Here is a 15,331-nt window from a genome sequence, read left to right on the forward strand (position 1 = left end):
GCCGCCTCCGGGAATCGAACCCAGAACCTTCTTGCTGCGAGGCGACAGTGCTACCCACCGCACCACCGTGTAATGATGTTATTATTTATTTTTTTAGCTTTGACCCTTTTATGTAAATATATATTAAAACAAATGAATGAATCTTTGTGAAGGAGGTGAGAGTTGTGATGTTGTTTTTCAGCTGAAGACACTGGGACTTAAGTGTTTGTGTTAACAGTGGCTTAGATATCTGTCTGTGCTGCTTCACTGACATTTGCATGAAAATGTGTTTGCTAGTAACAGTCCATCTAATTGAGGATGAGATGTGCAACGGCCTATTTATATTTTCATCTCCCTGCTCATCCTCAGGTTATGTTGTTCTCTGTGAAGTAATTAGATAAGACTAATTATTTCACTGCTCTGATCCATCTAACCAAGCACCTCCCTCCTTATCCATTCACTCCTCAGTCAGCAACATTTAAATGCTTCATTCATGCTTTCACGTATTTCATTCATATGTCTGCTGTGTGTTGGTTCTCTCCTCCTGCTGTGTGTTAATCCTCTCTGTTCATTCTGCGCCTGCCTCATCTCCTCCCTCTCATCTCCTCTCTCTCCACCTCGTTGTCACTTTCTCTCGTTATGCATGGACCCCTCCCCCTCTGCTCCCAGCCTCCCTGCTTCCTCTCCATTGGGTGGTGCGTGGGGTGATGGTTGTGGTTTCTGTCGGTGATGTCTCCTGAGCGTGCACCGGCTTAATGCTTCAGAACTATGTAGAAGCTCGCTAGATGGCTAGATGGCTAGATAGATAGATAGATAGATAGATAGATAGATAGATAGATAGATAGATAGATAGATAGATAGATAGATAGATAGATAGATAGATAGATAGATAGATAGATAGAATAGCCATGGAATGTCTGTGAGATGTGGACTGCTGACTGCTGGTGGACACACCAAAGCAAACCCTGGTTTCTCCAAGTCAACATCTAAAGGTTTGTGTAAAGGACCAGAGCATAGACCTATCCTTTTGGGATAAGACTACTACCTGCAACTGAGGTGAGTGCATGATAACATAAATGTTTCACTTTATTATCGAGTAACATTAAGGGACTTCTCATCTACAGTGGCATGTGCATGCTGTGGTTATACTGCTATAATCATTTGCAACACCTAAATAATAGTAAATAATAGCTAATAATTGCTGCCTCTTATGCTAATAAAAATAATAATTTAAAAATCACTGCATGCAGAACTCCTTCAGTTCCTCTGCTGCAGAACGTAGGGTTTGCTACTACATGAAACAGCATCGCGGTCCTATTGGTGAGAACATGTTCCAATGAGGAACACTGATTGGTGGCTGCAGCTGTCCGTCGTGCAGAAGGGCGTGTTCCTGGAGTGGCTAAGAGGTCATATGATCTGCACATACAGACACCCTGGAAGTGCTGTTTTCTAGTGTGCTTGCTTAGGTGTGGTTCATAGAGGATGGGGAGGTGGACGCAGGGACAAGGATGCAGGGTTTAGCTTTGGATGTGCAGGTGGTCCTGATGGGACTATTGTTTTTACACATAGCACAGCGTTAGCCAGTTGCCTGCAATCAACAGCAACCTAGTAGCACCACAAACAGGCAAAGAGGCTAAATGACACAATTGTTACATTTACTATTTATATATATTGATCCAAGTTAAATAAAAAACTATAAAGGGTATAAAATATACAGAGAAAAACATAATCCATACATAGGACGTCACAAGGCACTAAGCTGAGACACGGTCATTCAGCGCTAACACTGATCATATGACCCTGGTTAGGCCTGAGCTATTAGAGAGAGAGAGGGAGACGACGAGAAGAACAATGCGTCAGGAAAAACAACATGACAGTGCTATTAATGCAGTTCGCTGTAGCCTCCCTGTAAGCGGTGGCTGTAATGGATCTCACACAGTAGAGCTGATGTAATTTGGGGCTTGTGCATCCATCCTGCGGGGAGGTGGAGGCCAAGCTGGAGCCATTCCTCACAAGGCGCTGCTCAGAGACAAGGTAGGAAGACGCCAGCCTCAGCGGTGGGCGTCTGGCTGGACGGGAGAGGCTTTGAGCTGTTCAGGCACCTGATGAACATGAGGTCTGGACACGGGATGAGAAGAAGTCTGACTTTGGGAGAGGCAGCGTAGGGACGAGGCCTTAAGTCTGTAAAATACGTGTCAGCTGCCATTTTGTTCGTTTGTGATGGCGAATAGTTCAGAAGACTGGGTAGTAAAGCTTTAATGTATCATTGAGTGGGACCTGCCATGAAGTTGCTCCTTAACCGGCTCATCTTTTGCAGGTGCCTCAGTCCACACCCTGAACCTGTGTTCAGGCAGGAGAGCGGGGAGTCATAGTCGGGCATGTGATCGTATTCCATCACAACACTACAGGACTCGTCAGAATCTGCTTTATCGTTCTTGCACCCAGACAGTGGGCAGAGGAGGGTCCCATTCGCCATGTACTCGCCTCAGAGTCTACACCGCTGGGGCATCACTCACAGCGAGAGCATGGAGCGTCTGGCTTACAGCCAAGGTAGGCGCACAGAGACTACTCCCAACCATTTGCTGTACGGCCACTGTTGTCCCTCTGAATTTAATTACATTCTGTTTCATCTCAATTGACCGAGTTTCCTCTGTGGGTTCTATATTGAACTTTAAGTGAAGTTGTGGTGAGAGCTTTCGAACGATTACGGGTCCAACTACAAAATCTGTATTTGACCTGACCACTGTTCTGAGATGGCCATAGTTTATAAATATAGTTATCCTTTCAACTGGTCAGAATGATCCTAGAATATTACTTTATTAGAGTATTTCAATTTGATATTGTTCTTCTGATCTGAGCCCAAAGGAATATTGTTGTATTTCTCTATATTTGCTATTGTTGTTGATGTAGATTAATTCTCTATTATATTTCGGTCTGCTTCATTTTAAAGAGTGACTATAACACACAATTTGCAGTGGCGCATTGTTAATTCGACCGACACTGTTATTCCCTCCTCCGCCAGCAGGGGGCGGCACCTCGGCCACAGAGCGGCGGCTGGAGCCATTACGTAGTGCTGCCTTTGTGTGTACTGTGAGCCGTGTGACACCGCCCCTCCGGACGGTGCAGCCGCGCTGTCAGAAGCCAGCTCTCGGTTAGATGTGCTGGCTGTAAACAACATCTCTGCAGCACCATGTTGTTCGGAAAACGCACGTTCGCCGCGCAGCATTTTTCCGCCCGGTCGCCGCCGGTGCCGCGGGTCAGCATGTAGAACGACGCTCATCGACACGCTTTGCAGTCCGTGAACGCTACGACGGCAGCGGTTGGTTTTCCGTGGACACGCACGCGACCTGTCATTGATTTGGAGGGTGGCATTACAGGTGTTTCTGTACCGCGGCCGTGACAATGGTCGCCGGCTGAATTGTGCTAGCTTGCTAACGGCTAACGAATCGTGCGACTAGCGGTTATCGCCGCGTTCTCCGAGCGGCGCGTGAACATGGCTTCGGCCGCGGACCACGACCTGGCGCTGTCCGAAGCCGACGGCAGCAAGGAGAAGGGCCAGGTGTTTGGGATCCTGAGGCTGCAGGAGGAGAGATGTGGCGCCGGGGATAAGGCTGGCAGCACGGCGAGGAGCGGAGGCGGGGGAGACGGGCGATGGCAGGCTCCCATCTTCGCCCTCGCCAGGAAAGCATCCGAGACCATTTCAGGGAGCATTCACGTCCTGCCCAAAGTGTCGGACGACAGGGCGTCTCTGCCGGGGGACTGGACCGTCCACGGTAGAGTATGATCAGCATCGTTGGATACAAGGATGCTGTTTTAAGACGTTAAACATTCAGAGACGATGGGTTGCTATTTGACACACACGGTCCATGTTTCCAGCAGCGGGTGTAGTTGATTTAACGGTGTAACGACCACATTCCTGTCCGCAGCCAATTGATTTTTCATCCTTGATGCTTTCACGGTTCGTCCTCAGTGGTGTTGCCATAACTCTTGCCTGCAGCATCGTCTTCACTGTTGCAAATAGAGGAACGACTTCCTTTCTGTGGGTTAACATCCTGGTGGTGGTGAGCACTTGACTCCAGGAACTAAATGCTGGTAGTGCTGCAGCCAGTGACCATTTTCCTGATTCTTATTTTATCCTGGGAGATTAATTAGTATTCAATTCTATTTTGTCTCATTCACTATGCTGGATCACTGGTACATTGATGTTCAGTGTTTGTTCATTATCCTGCTGCCAGACTACCGGTGTCCATCATCCACATCCATTTGCTTCATTTGTCTGTCTGTATCTGGATCTAAAATCCAGATTATTGTGTTGTCGATTTTCTCCTAGTACGAGCAGAAGTCACATGATTCAGGCCCACGACGGCTTGATGCTTTTTCTCCTAGTATTTTTAAACTCTGCTGCCTGAAGGCAACTAACAGTCATGCTTCACCGCAGAAAACCATGTCAGGTGGTTCCCAGCTGATGCTAATAAAGCTCTTTTGACATTGCTGGGCAACATCACTACACGTTAACACCTGACACTACTCTGTCCTGCTGTTGCCACTCGCTACACATTAACCCAGAAGTCCATGTGAAAAGCAGCAGCATAACCCTAAGGAAGAAAGCAATAAAGCTGTGGTGGATCGTTGAAAATTATGACATTATCAAAGCTGCAGCAATTATCTAAACATGTCTATGCTAAATAATTTTCACTATTTTATTTACATCATACCTATAATAATAGTTCTGATCTGTTAGCGTGCATATAGTGGTCATGAAAAATAATAAAGCAGTAGGAGCTGGTCAACTAGATGTCTTAAAGCTGTGGCTGAGCTACAACGTCTCTCTATCATAGAATAGTGCAGAGTTGCTCATATACAACTGTATTTTATTTACCTATGATCTTAATTTGCCTGTTGCAGCCCTGCGAGACCCCATGGCCATGGAGCGAGCCAACCTGCTCAACATGGCCAAGTTGAGCATTAAAGGGCTGATTGAGTCTGCGCTGAGCTTCGGGCGAACTCTGGACTCGGACTACCCACCACTCCAGCAGTTCTTTGTTGTCATGGAACACTGCCTCAAACACGGCCTCAGAGGTGAGAGGGAGGGAAATCATGGTGTGAGTGCTCTGCTGTGTGTGTTTACATCAGCAAGCCACTGATTTGCTAGGATCACATCAGAACTGCTGGGCCCTGTGTCTCCCTCAGGTGTGTGTTTATCCACACATAACGCTCTCTTCCTGCTTCTGCAGTGAAAAAGTCCTTCCTGGGCTTTAACAAGTCTCTGTGGGGGCCTCTGGAGCTGGTGGAGAAACTGTGTCCTGAAGCAGCAGAGATCTCTGCGTCTGTTCGAGACCTGCCTGGACTAAAGTAAGGATGATGTTCACAGTGTATGTGCTCACACACCATACTGAGCTTCATAAAGGAAGCACCTGAGCGTAATCTACTTTCACTTCACCTTTCCGCTTTGTGCCGCCTCACTTCTGCCTTCTCCCGTTTCCCTACTTCCTTATGCATGTCTGTTCAACAAAAGGACTTTCATGAAGCATCACAAGCAGTTAAAAATTAATCAGAACAGTGCAGCATGTCATTTATGGCATACAGTAGGTCAGGTTGACTAGGCCCACTTTAAAAACAACTTACTGCAAGTGTAACAGTGACCAACAGGCTGGTGAACTACCAGTGCACACACCTGCTGTGCTGCTGCTCCTCTAGTGGCTTTGGGCACAAGGTTTCTGGGTGCATGCTTCACTCGTCTTTCAGTTATCAGTCACAGCAGAGATTCCAGGAAAGGAGTGGAGTGAGTAACTCAAAGGCCACTTCTGACTCAGCAAAATAAGGAACCGTGCTGTTGAATTAGATGGAAAGCGGAGTCCGTTTCCTTTGGTGGTGCTGAGTCAGACCAACAGCGCCGTAGTAGAGCAGTGTGTTTGCAGACGTAGCTGTTTGGTCTGACAGAAATGAGGAATCCTGTCTCCAGACTAAAGTAAAGAATAATGTTTCCACTGATTTAATAACGCTGTTTGCTGCCTGGTAACGTGCACGTGTGCTTTCCAGGACTCCTCTGGGAAGGGCCAGGGCGTGGCTGCGTCTTGCTCTGATGCAGAAACGACTGGCAGACTATCTGCGATTACTCATCACCAGGAAAGACCTGCTCAGGTAAACCAATGAAGTGTATGCGAGTGGAAAAAGAGTCTCGTTTTGGACAGCGGAGTTTGCGTACAGAAATCACCGTGTGCCTTTTTCACAGTGATTTCTATGAGAACTCGGCGTTGATGCTGGAGGAGGAGGGAGCGGTGATCGTGGGCCTGCTGGTGGGCCTGAACGTCATCGATGCCAACCTGTGTGTCAAAGGCGAGGACCTGGACTCTCAGGTGACCAGCGCCCTTAGACAGAATTTGCATGTGTTTGTGTTAAGCCGGTGGAGAGGAGATGCTGTGGTGTCACATTTCTTCTTCATGGTGGAGACTTTGGCCTGATTCTGAACTCACATCCTGACTAATGCAAACACCCTCACTCTGGTTAAGGACAACATTTGTTTGTTTTAGTGTTTTCACTGAAGTGCCACATCAATGTTCTACTATTAAATCTTGTAACACTGCTTCCCTCAGTGACTGACAGCAGCTACTTTTACCTTCATTCTGTTCAGGTCGGTGTCATCGACTTCTCCATGTACCTGAAAAACGACATTGATGATTACAGGAGTGAAGAGAGGTACAGTCTGTCATTGTCTCTCTGCAGTTTGATACAGTTGGTCTTTTGATACTAATACGATGCTCTGTCTGTTTCCACGGCAACAGGAATAGCCAGATAGCATCCATCTTGGATCAGAAGAACTATGTGGAGGAACTGAACCGACAGCTCAAGTGAGAAATGGAATAGACAATCCCATATCATGTATTCTAAAAAAAATGTTGGCCTGTCCAACATGTTCATATTTTTTTGGTGTAACCAGCTCCACTGTCCAAGGGCTTCAGGGCAGAGTCGACTCTCTGGAAAAGTCCAACTCGAAGCTCATAGAGGAGGTGAGACGAGTGTGAGTCAGATGAGAATGTGTGGGAAACCTGTACAATGTAACCTGCAGTGACTGGTGAGACTAATTGCGTGGTTGTTGGTTTTATTTACAGCTGGCCATAGCCAAGAACAGCATCATCAAACTGCAGGAGGAGAACCAGCAGCTGAGGAGTGAAAACACCCTGATTCTATTGAAGGCACAACAACATCTAGAGGTGCTCAGTGTCGCGCACACACACACACACGCACACACACACACACACACACACACACACACACACACACACACACACACACACACACACACACACACACACACACACACACACACACACACACACACACACACACACACACACACAGTATGGAGCTACAGCTACAAATGGAAATCATGTTATCATCCAGATGCCCATCCTGCTGACACGGTTCCTCTTGGTGTCATCCACACTAGGTAACTCAAGGCGATGTGTCCGTGGAGAGAGACACATACAAACAGTCCCGCCAGGGCCTGGATGAGATGTACAATGAGGCCCGGAGGCAGCTGAAGGAGGAGTGCCAGCTCCGACAGGTCTCACCGTAACTGCCTGTGCATTAAATTGCCTGTGGAGAGGTGACTATGTAGTAACAGCTGGTGTGTATGTGCTTGTGTTTTAGGACGTGGAGAACGAGTTAGTAGTGCAGGTGTCGATGAAACAGGAAATGGAACTGGCCATGAAACTTCTGGAAAAAGACATTCACGAAAAGCAGGTCAGCAGACGTAGTTTACGTTTCCTCCATTATCTGTCAGCAGCAGGTCGGTGATCAGATCAGATTAGAACAAGACAAACATGGTGGAAATGGAAAAGGTTTGCAGTGGAAACATTTCATATTCATGAATTAATGTCATTTACCAAATGAGGCAGTGTTCTGCCACTGGCTGGACTAAACCCATAGACCACATAAACACCACGGGTCGACATTCGTAGCCAAGCTGTGACATACAGCAGCTTCAAACCAACGTAAGCGTTGGCTAACTTGACCCGTTAGGTGAACATGTGTATGCCTGTAGACCTTACTGTGTGGAGTGCCATGGTGGTGAATTTCAGCACTGATATCATGTGTATATTTGTGTGATGCAGTTTTTCTGTTTTCATTTGTGTAGTTTTTACGTGGAAACACAACTAAACCCCCAAACCTAGTCCTATTGTTGTTATAAGCTTGTATTCAGATTCCATCTGGTTTAAACTTAAACTATCTACTGTATACGAAGTATACAGTATACTGTATACTGTATATATATACTGTATACGAAGTATACAGTAGATATATAAGTCATTCGCTGAAGCAACTAACATTCTTTGATGTAAATCACAGGACACACTGATCGGACTGAGACAGCAGCTGGATGAAGTCAAAGCCATCAATGTAGAAATGTACCAGAAAATGCAGGTAGAGACACAAACGCACTCAGATCCAAGATAAAGAATGACGACAGCGTTTTCCCATCACTGCTGCTCATCACAGCCAGTAATTCTCATTCCTCAGTCATCTGATGAAGAGATGAAAAAGAAGAACGATGTGATCAGTCGCCTGGAGGAGAAGACCAATCAGATCACCGCCACCATGAAGCAGCTGGAGCAAAGGTGAGATCCGCTGCCCGGAAGAGATGTCCCTGTGTCCCCTCAGTGCACTCAGCTACACTTAAACCACAGATTAGACCAGATAACCCGTAAAAGCTGGCATGATGTATTCCTGAGTGAGTAATTCAGATTTTAGTTAAAGAGAAACTGGAGAAATCGTCCTCATCTCTGCTCAGGGTTTCCACTTGGAAACTAGGAATTCTCATCTCAGATCTCGCTTCTATCTCTGCTACGAAACAAAAGCATAGAACAAAAGCTCACTGAAGGATTTGACATCTCTGTGACATAGAAGCAGTGGATGTTATTGTTGAGCCTGTCATCTACTGAGCTGAGTCCCACGCTTTCTCTTATTACTTAGTTACTCGTTGTCATGGCTGTTGCTCCCTCTGACTTTCTCTACATTCACGTAATGATAACATCATTACATTCATTCCTCTGGAATCTAATGAACAGAGAAGCTGCTCGGTCAATTAGCGCTGACAGCAGACTGTAGTCTTACAGTCCCTCCCCTCATGGCTCTATTGATTATAAGGCTCTGCTTCCTTGTGGAAACCCTGGCGTCTGATAATAACACACCCTGCATTATTCATGCATGAGACCTTCTCTCAGCCCGTGTAGTAAAGCTCCACCTCTGCATTCACGAACACCTTCAAGCGCTTCTCATCCTCCTGTCCACACAGACCTGCCCTTCCCTCTTTTTCCACTTGGTTTAAGTCTGTTTCATCCTCCGTGTGATTGGCTGTGAATGTTTCCGCTGCTCTGAGGGTTCACGTAGGCTGCTAGGACACAGACCTCGGTTCTGCTCGTTGTTTTGAGGGACTTGAAGGTGACACGCATCAGAGCCAGGGTTTAACAACTGATGTTATTACTGTGACTGGAGCAGCTGCTGTAGGTGCTGCTGTAAAGTTGCAGCTTTTATCCAGGTTTCGCTTCATCTCAGTGCACACTTCACCTAAAATGTCCTGCTCTAGATGCATTCATCTGTCTGTCCACGTTGTCTCCCCGCTTCTCCTCCACACCAGTCACTCATACGCTTCCTGTCAAAGGGAATATTATCCTGGCTGTAGAGGATCTGGAAGCCTCAAATCAGATTTGTGCATTTTAAAGCCTTTCATTTACACTTCCTGCTGTGCTTGTGATGTTACAGTTCAAACGAGGACCACTTAGAATAATGATGTATTGACGTCCTTTCTTCCTTCCTTCCTTCCTTCCTTTCACCTTCTTTCTTCCCCTCTGTTTGTGTCTTTTATCCCATTCTCCCATTCACCTGTTTTGCTTCCTTATAACCTCCATGTTTCATTTCACTTCATTCTGATTTTGTGATTTTTTTTTTTATCCCTGCTCCTTCGTGCAGTGATAAGGATCTGCTAAGTCAGACCAGAACACTGGCTATGTCATTTGTCAAGTGTGCCAGCACAGACACAGAGCACCAGTACAAGCTAGTTAAGGACATCTCCTTCTGAGGACAGACGCGCACACGCAGGCTCACGATTGCTTACGACTCAGTCAATTCATGGACTTACTTAACTTAAAGGAACATTCCTGTTGTTTTTGCACACAATAATCAGAGGGTCACTGGCCAGAGGGCAAAAACAGAACCAGGTGAAACAGGAGTGATTTTGGTTCAGCTACTGAAACACAAACAGCAGCGCGATCACTGGGTTCACCTCATGTTTTAAGATGCTTCGTTTATTATTATTATCATATTACATACATTATTATACCTGCTACACCTTAGTGACACCCTGAAAGTCTGTTGAAGTTAAAGTGTAACTAAACGGTGGCTGTCCTTCACATCCACTTAGAACGTGTGCAAACATTGTCCTCCAACCATATAAACTGATTGATGTTTCCAAAAATGAGATTTTAAATGTCTCCTCCAGTTTAAACGTAAATACACCAATAAATCATCAATTTGATTTCATAATTTTAAAAGGCAAACCTGTCCTGTTTACATTATTTATTATTTCTGTATGACCGGGCGTGGAAGTAAAAGCTCATGCCCTTAAACAGAGAAATTCCAGCTCCTTTACCCCCTTCTCACTGTGTACAGCCCTAAGTGAGCACCTCTGCACAGTGCTCACCTTGGTGTTTGCACCAGACGGGCACCTGCTTTAGCTTCTTTAGCTTCTTCAAACACAAACATGAAACTCAGCCTAAACAAAGTGACTCTGATGCTGAAGTTGATGACAGTCAGCCAGTGACATTTGTTACAGACGTTTTGTTTTTGTCGTCAGTTTGCTCTGCCTGTGTCGCACCTCCCGCCTCCAACTGTCTGTGCCAGGAAGCAGTAATTGATTTTGGACTTTCTCGAAAATATGTGTGATATTATAAAATGATATACACACGCTGTATTGTGGGATTATAAGGAGAACATAGTGTAGATCCACTGCATTTTTGAAGACATTTACTATAAACGTCACACTGCATATTTAGAAAGTTGAAAGTTGCAGCAGCGTTTGTGCACCGTACTTTACAAAGTGAGTGGTTTCGGACACAGCACTTCTCTTTATTGCTCTATGTCCTTAAATCTGATAATTGTAAGGTTGAGTCAGGTGTAGTTCAAGTCAACGGCTCAACAGGGGCCAGACGCTTCAGCTCATTTATTGTTTCCCCAGAACAAACCTCTGAGCCCACACACAGCTGTGAACCTCTGGAGCTTCAGTTAAGGGAACCTGAATGTGTTGTGTTTTGTCTTGGCATACATGTTGACCTTTGTGATATATCAGGAAGTAATAACTATCTACTCTAACTACACCTTCATAGTACTGTAACGACTACAAATTTGTATAGAAGAATAAAAACTCTAAAAGTACAACTGTTGAATACCCACAACTACTGTCTTTCACCACCGTGATAAATAAAGTTAGATGTTTTGAAAGTGTTGGGTGTAGATTGGGTTTTTGGTCACATTCCCAGTGCTGCTCATATTTAAAGACTAGAGCTCAGCTCAGGGCTGAGTTTAGTGATGCTTGGTTCCAGCCGCCTTAGGACGCTATGATGCTGCTCCTTTAGTTGCTTTGAGGCCACTTGTTTGATTATCCGTCTTTATTTTGGATTTTGCACCTTTTGGTGTTGCTCAATGTTCAGTTTTAAACCCCCACAATTTAATTCTCACCCTCGGTTGCACTCTTAACTTCTTCTTTGTCGGAACCTTGCCAATTACGCCATCTTTCACCTCGGTCGTATTCATTTACCCTCTCAGCAGTCCTTCTTTGTTCCTCCTCTCCCTCTTCCTCTTTTTTTCCCCCAATCATTCCTTTCTCTTGCCCTCAGTTTTTTCTCTCCATGGTCCTGAGTTTGTCCCTGGTTATAATGGTGCAGATTACAGGAGGCAGAGCGGCACCGCACCTCGGCCGAGGAGGGAACCAGACGCTTCAAGTTGGACTTTGCCAACAAGGCGGACAGCCTGCAGCGGCAGATCGAACACAGAGAAAAGCAGCTGTAAGAGCACCCCACCAAAGACAGACTAATTGGTAGAGCCGTGCATACACATGCTTTAGTCGAAGTGTGCTCATTAATACTGACAGTATTTGATTGAGGTGTCAAACAGTGTTATTGGCAGTGCATGCAAACATTTGCTGTGTTCCTGTAGCCAGCAGTTGGATACAGACCTGAAGATCGAGAGGGAGTGGAGTCAGACATTACAAAGTGATCTAGACAGACAGAGAGAAAACGTGGCTCAGCTGAGCACGGAGGCCCTGCAGATCAACGGACTCAAAAAGGTCAGGATGGAGAGAAAGACAATGCAGTGTACATTGCATCATGCTGGATCTGAACCAGGTCTACGCTTTGCATTTTAATGTGTTTCCAGGAGTTCCATCGTCTCCAGGATGAAAATATTCAGCTGAAGATGATCTGTGAAGACCAGGAGCGAGCTCTCGAGGAACTGGGCTCCAAACTAAGCGAGTATGTTTGCTTCTCAAGCTTTGAGGTGCTCTATAAGGATAAAGAGCATAGACAGTCTTAACCCAAATACCACAGTATGATTTTCATAACTGATTAACTAGTTTCAGAATGTAGAAACAGGTCAGATTTTGATTCAAAGGTAAAGAGGCTTTCTAATTTTGGACAGTTTTTAATAAACAGAATAAAGCAATGACACACTTCTTTTTGTTGATAGATCCAAACTCAAGATTGAGGACATCAAAGAAGCCAACAAAGCTCTTCAGGTAAAGCAGCACTGAAACAGGGCAGAACACAGCATGATGCATATGCTGAGTGGGACCTGTGATGTGTAGAGATGGAGAAATGCTGCCTGACTGATGCTGGATTTCAGCTGACATGACACCACTAAGACACATATATACTGTGTGCAGCGTTATAGTGCCTTAAAGATGTGGCGTGTTTTTAATGTGTAGTATGTGATGGAAACATGCGTCATAGTATAGTATGTAGTAATAAAAAAGTCATAGTATAGTATATTGCTAAAAAACATCATAGTTTAGTATATAATAAAATAGGTCATAGTATAGTATTTAGTAAAAAAGTCATTACATAGTATGTGATTAAAATAAAGTCATATGTATGTGTTTAAAAAAAGGAGACCCTGCTTAAAGCATGTTGAGATCAGGCAGCAGTTCTGGGCTGCTCCATCTGTAGTCTAGTCTCTGATGGGTATGACTTTACTGTATCTAACATGGACGTTGTTTCAGGGTGGGCAGGTTTGGTTGAAGGACAAGGACGCCAGCCACTGTAAGCTCTGTGAGAAGGAGTTCTCCATTTCAAGACGAAAGGTCAGTTGTATGAACCGTTTTCCCAGAAAGAGTCACAACCAAACCATATTTGTCATATTGATGATTCACATCCTTACTTTTTCCTGATTTTTATGGTTTAAGCTATAAGCAGCAAATTAACACAAAAACACAACAATCCTTTTCAACACAATGAGTAAAGCATAAATAAGAATAAACATTATAACAAACAATGAATTAAAAACCTTTTGACAAAATAATCCAATATGGAAAAATAAATCTAGAGAAAATTTGGCATCTACATATAGAATTAAAGACAAACAGAGCAGCAGAAGACCGCTGTTTATTTTAGGAAAATGAATGACATACAGTCATTTTGGCAAATGGATTGTGCAGCACTCACCTGGGACTTAAAAAAGGGTTGTGCATCATTCTTTTCATAAAGATTTAAGTAGTAATTTTGAAAAATTCCAGTAGCTGGTTATTAAAGAAGCATTTTATGTCTGTTATTATAACAACAGCAATAGTATTTTGGTGTATATCTCGCCACTTATTCACACACTTATTCTCTGTCTTCAGCACCACTGTAGAAACTGTGGAGAGATTTTCTGCAACAGCTGCTCTGACAATGAGCTTCCTCTGCCTGCCTCACCCAAACCAGTCAGAGTCTGTGACACCTGCCACGGCCTCCTCCTCCAGAGATGCTCCTCCAACCCAACATAGGTGTCAGGACGACTCCCATCCATCAGAGATCACCCTCCTAACAACTTTAAGATGTACTGAAAGTGAAACTTCACCAACTGTGACGAGCTGCAACGGCTAAATGCAGCTCGACCAAACATTTAGTTAGTACTAATGTATGCACCAAGCCTCGAACTGTAAACAGCCAAACAGGTGAGATTATAGAATTTATACATGCAGCAGTCTATGGCGTGCTTGTTCCTGTTGTTGAGTCGGATGCAGCACCACAGTGTAACAACAGTGGACTTTGTACCTGCCATGGTCAGAGGTGTTCACACCGAGGTAGCATTAAATTATACAACACCGGGTCAGACATCCTGCGTGCTGAGACACAGTTAGTTTTCAGCTGGTTGATCTCTGCTGAAACAGGCATCAGGCAAGTTCCCCAAAGTCTGTGTCCAAGAAACTGAAACAGTGTCAAGAAACAGCGTTTGTGCCATTTGTGCCTGTTCAATGCGACAAATAAATCACGTACTTGTGCTTCTTGTGTTGCCAAAACAAGCTCTGCATTTTTAGAAGTATTACATAATTCAAAGTAGCAACACTAGAGCAAGTAGAGACGAGCTAGTGATTTAAGCCAGCGGTGCGAGTAGCAACAGATGACATCATGGCGTTTGATAGGTGAATTAAATTAAATGAAAGACTTCCTGTCTGACTGGCTCTGGAACCACTTCTGTGACAAGTATCAGTCAACAAAGCCACAAAGTGTTTGTAACTATACTGCCTGTGATATAAAACCATTTGAGAGTATTTATATTTTATGCATGTTAATATTTCAGAGGACTAATGCGTAGATGAAGAACCACATTTTACTGCTGCTCTCTTACAGAGAGGCAATGTTTGAGACGCTAAACTATGTTTTTTATATACATATAAATCAACAATGAGATGTTTGTCTAACTAATGCTCATGATGCTGAAAGTTAGTTTCCAGGGATGGATTATGTGAAGTTCCTCTGCACAATTCTTTTGTACTTAAATGTTTACAAAATGTGATCCTCCCGAACAGACCTGGTGTGTTAAAGTGCTATAATATTTAAACTATTACAAGTGCATCGTATTGTTAAATACTACAAGCAGATATTTCTGAGCTGCACCAGGGCTGAATTGATTTGTAGTCTTTCCTCTGTTCCAGCTTTTATTGGGACGTGTACAGAGTTGTATATACATAATGTTCATAATCACTGTGGCCCCTTAGCTTCCTGAATCCCACCAGTTTAATATTACTCCATTGCCAACAGTACGTTGCCTTGGCTGTGTAGCATTTTATGATTAAACCAAGCTACAAAACATTTACTGTCTT

At 44.4% G+C, this 15,331-nt stretch overlaps 1 protein-coding gene across 5 annotated transcripts; it reads left to right on the plus strand.

Annotated features, from left to right (window-relative positions):
- Positions 1-682: 682 nt before the first annotated feature.
- On the plus strand, positions 683-15,320 carry rufy2 (RUN and FYVE domain containing 2). 5 transcript variants are annotated; one of them, XM_029143475.3, is made up of 20 exons: positions 683-1,035; positions 2,297-2,529; positions 4,885-5,058; positions 5,214-5,331; positions 6,019-6,120; positions 6,212-6,335; positions 6,611-6,675; positions 6,762-6,827; positions 6,917-6,986; positions 7,089-7,190; positions 7,427-7,543; positions 7,630-7,722; positions 8,329-8,403; positions 8,500-8,597; positions 11,919-12,038; positions 12,190-12,319; positions 12,409-12,503; positions 12,718-12,766; positions 13,250-13,330; positions 13,868-15,320. In XM_029143475.3, exons 2-20 carry the CDS (start codon positions 2,454-2,456, stop codon positions 14,009-14,011), a joined length of 1,899 nt encoding a protein of 632 aa, XP_028999308.1. In that variant the 5' UTR covers positions 683-1,035; positions 2,297-2,453; the 3' UTR covers positions 14,012-15,320. The 5 variants fall into 5 exon arrangements, with proteins under 5 accessions (XP_028999308.1, XP_028999310.1, XP_055363246.1 ...); XM_029143477.3 differs by having other exon boundaries at positions 2,425-2,529; XM_055507271.1 differs by lacking the exon at positions 683-1,035 and adding an exon at positions 1,850-2,013.
- The last annotated feature ends 11 nt before the right edge of the window (positions 15,321-15,331 follow it).

Source organism: Betta splendens, chromosome 3 (assembly GCF_900634795.4).
Source record: "Betta splendens chromosome 3, fBetSpl5.4, whole genome shotgun sequence".
NCBI classification, from domain to species: Eukaryota; Metazoa; Chordata; class Actinopteri; order Anabantiformes; family Osphronemidae; genus Betta; species Betta splendens.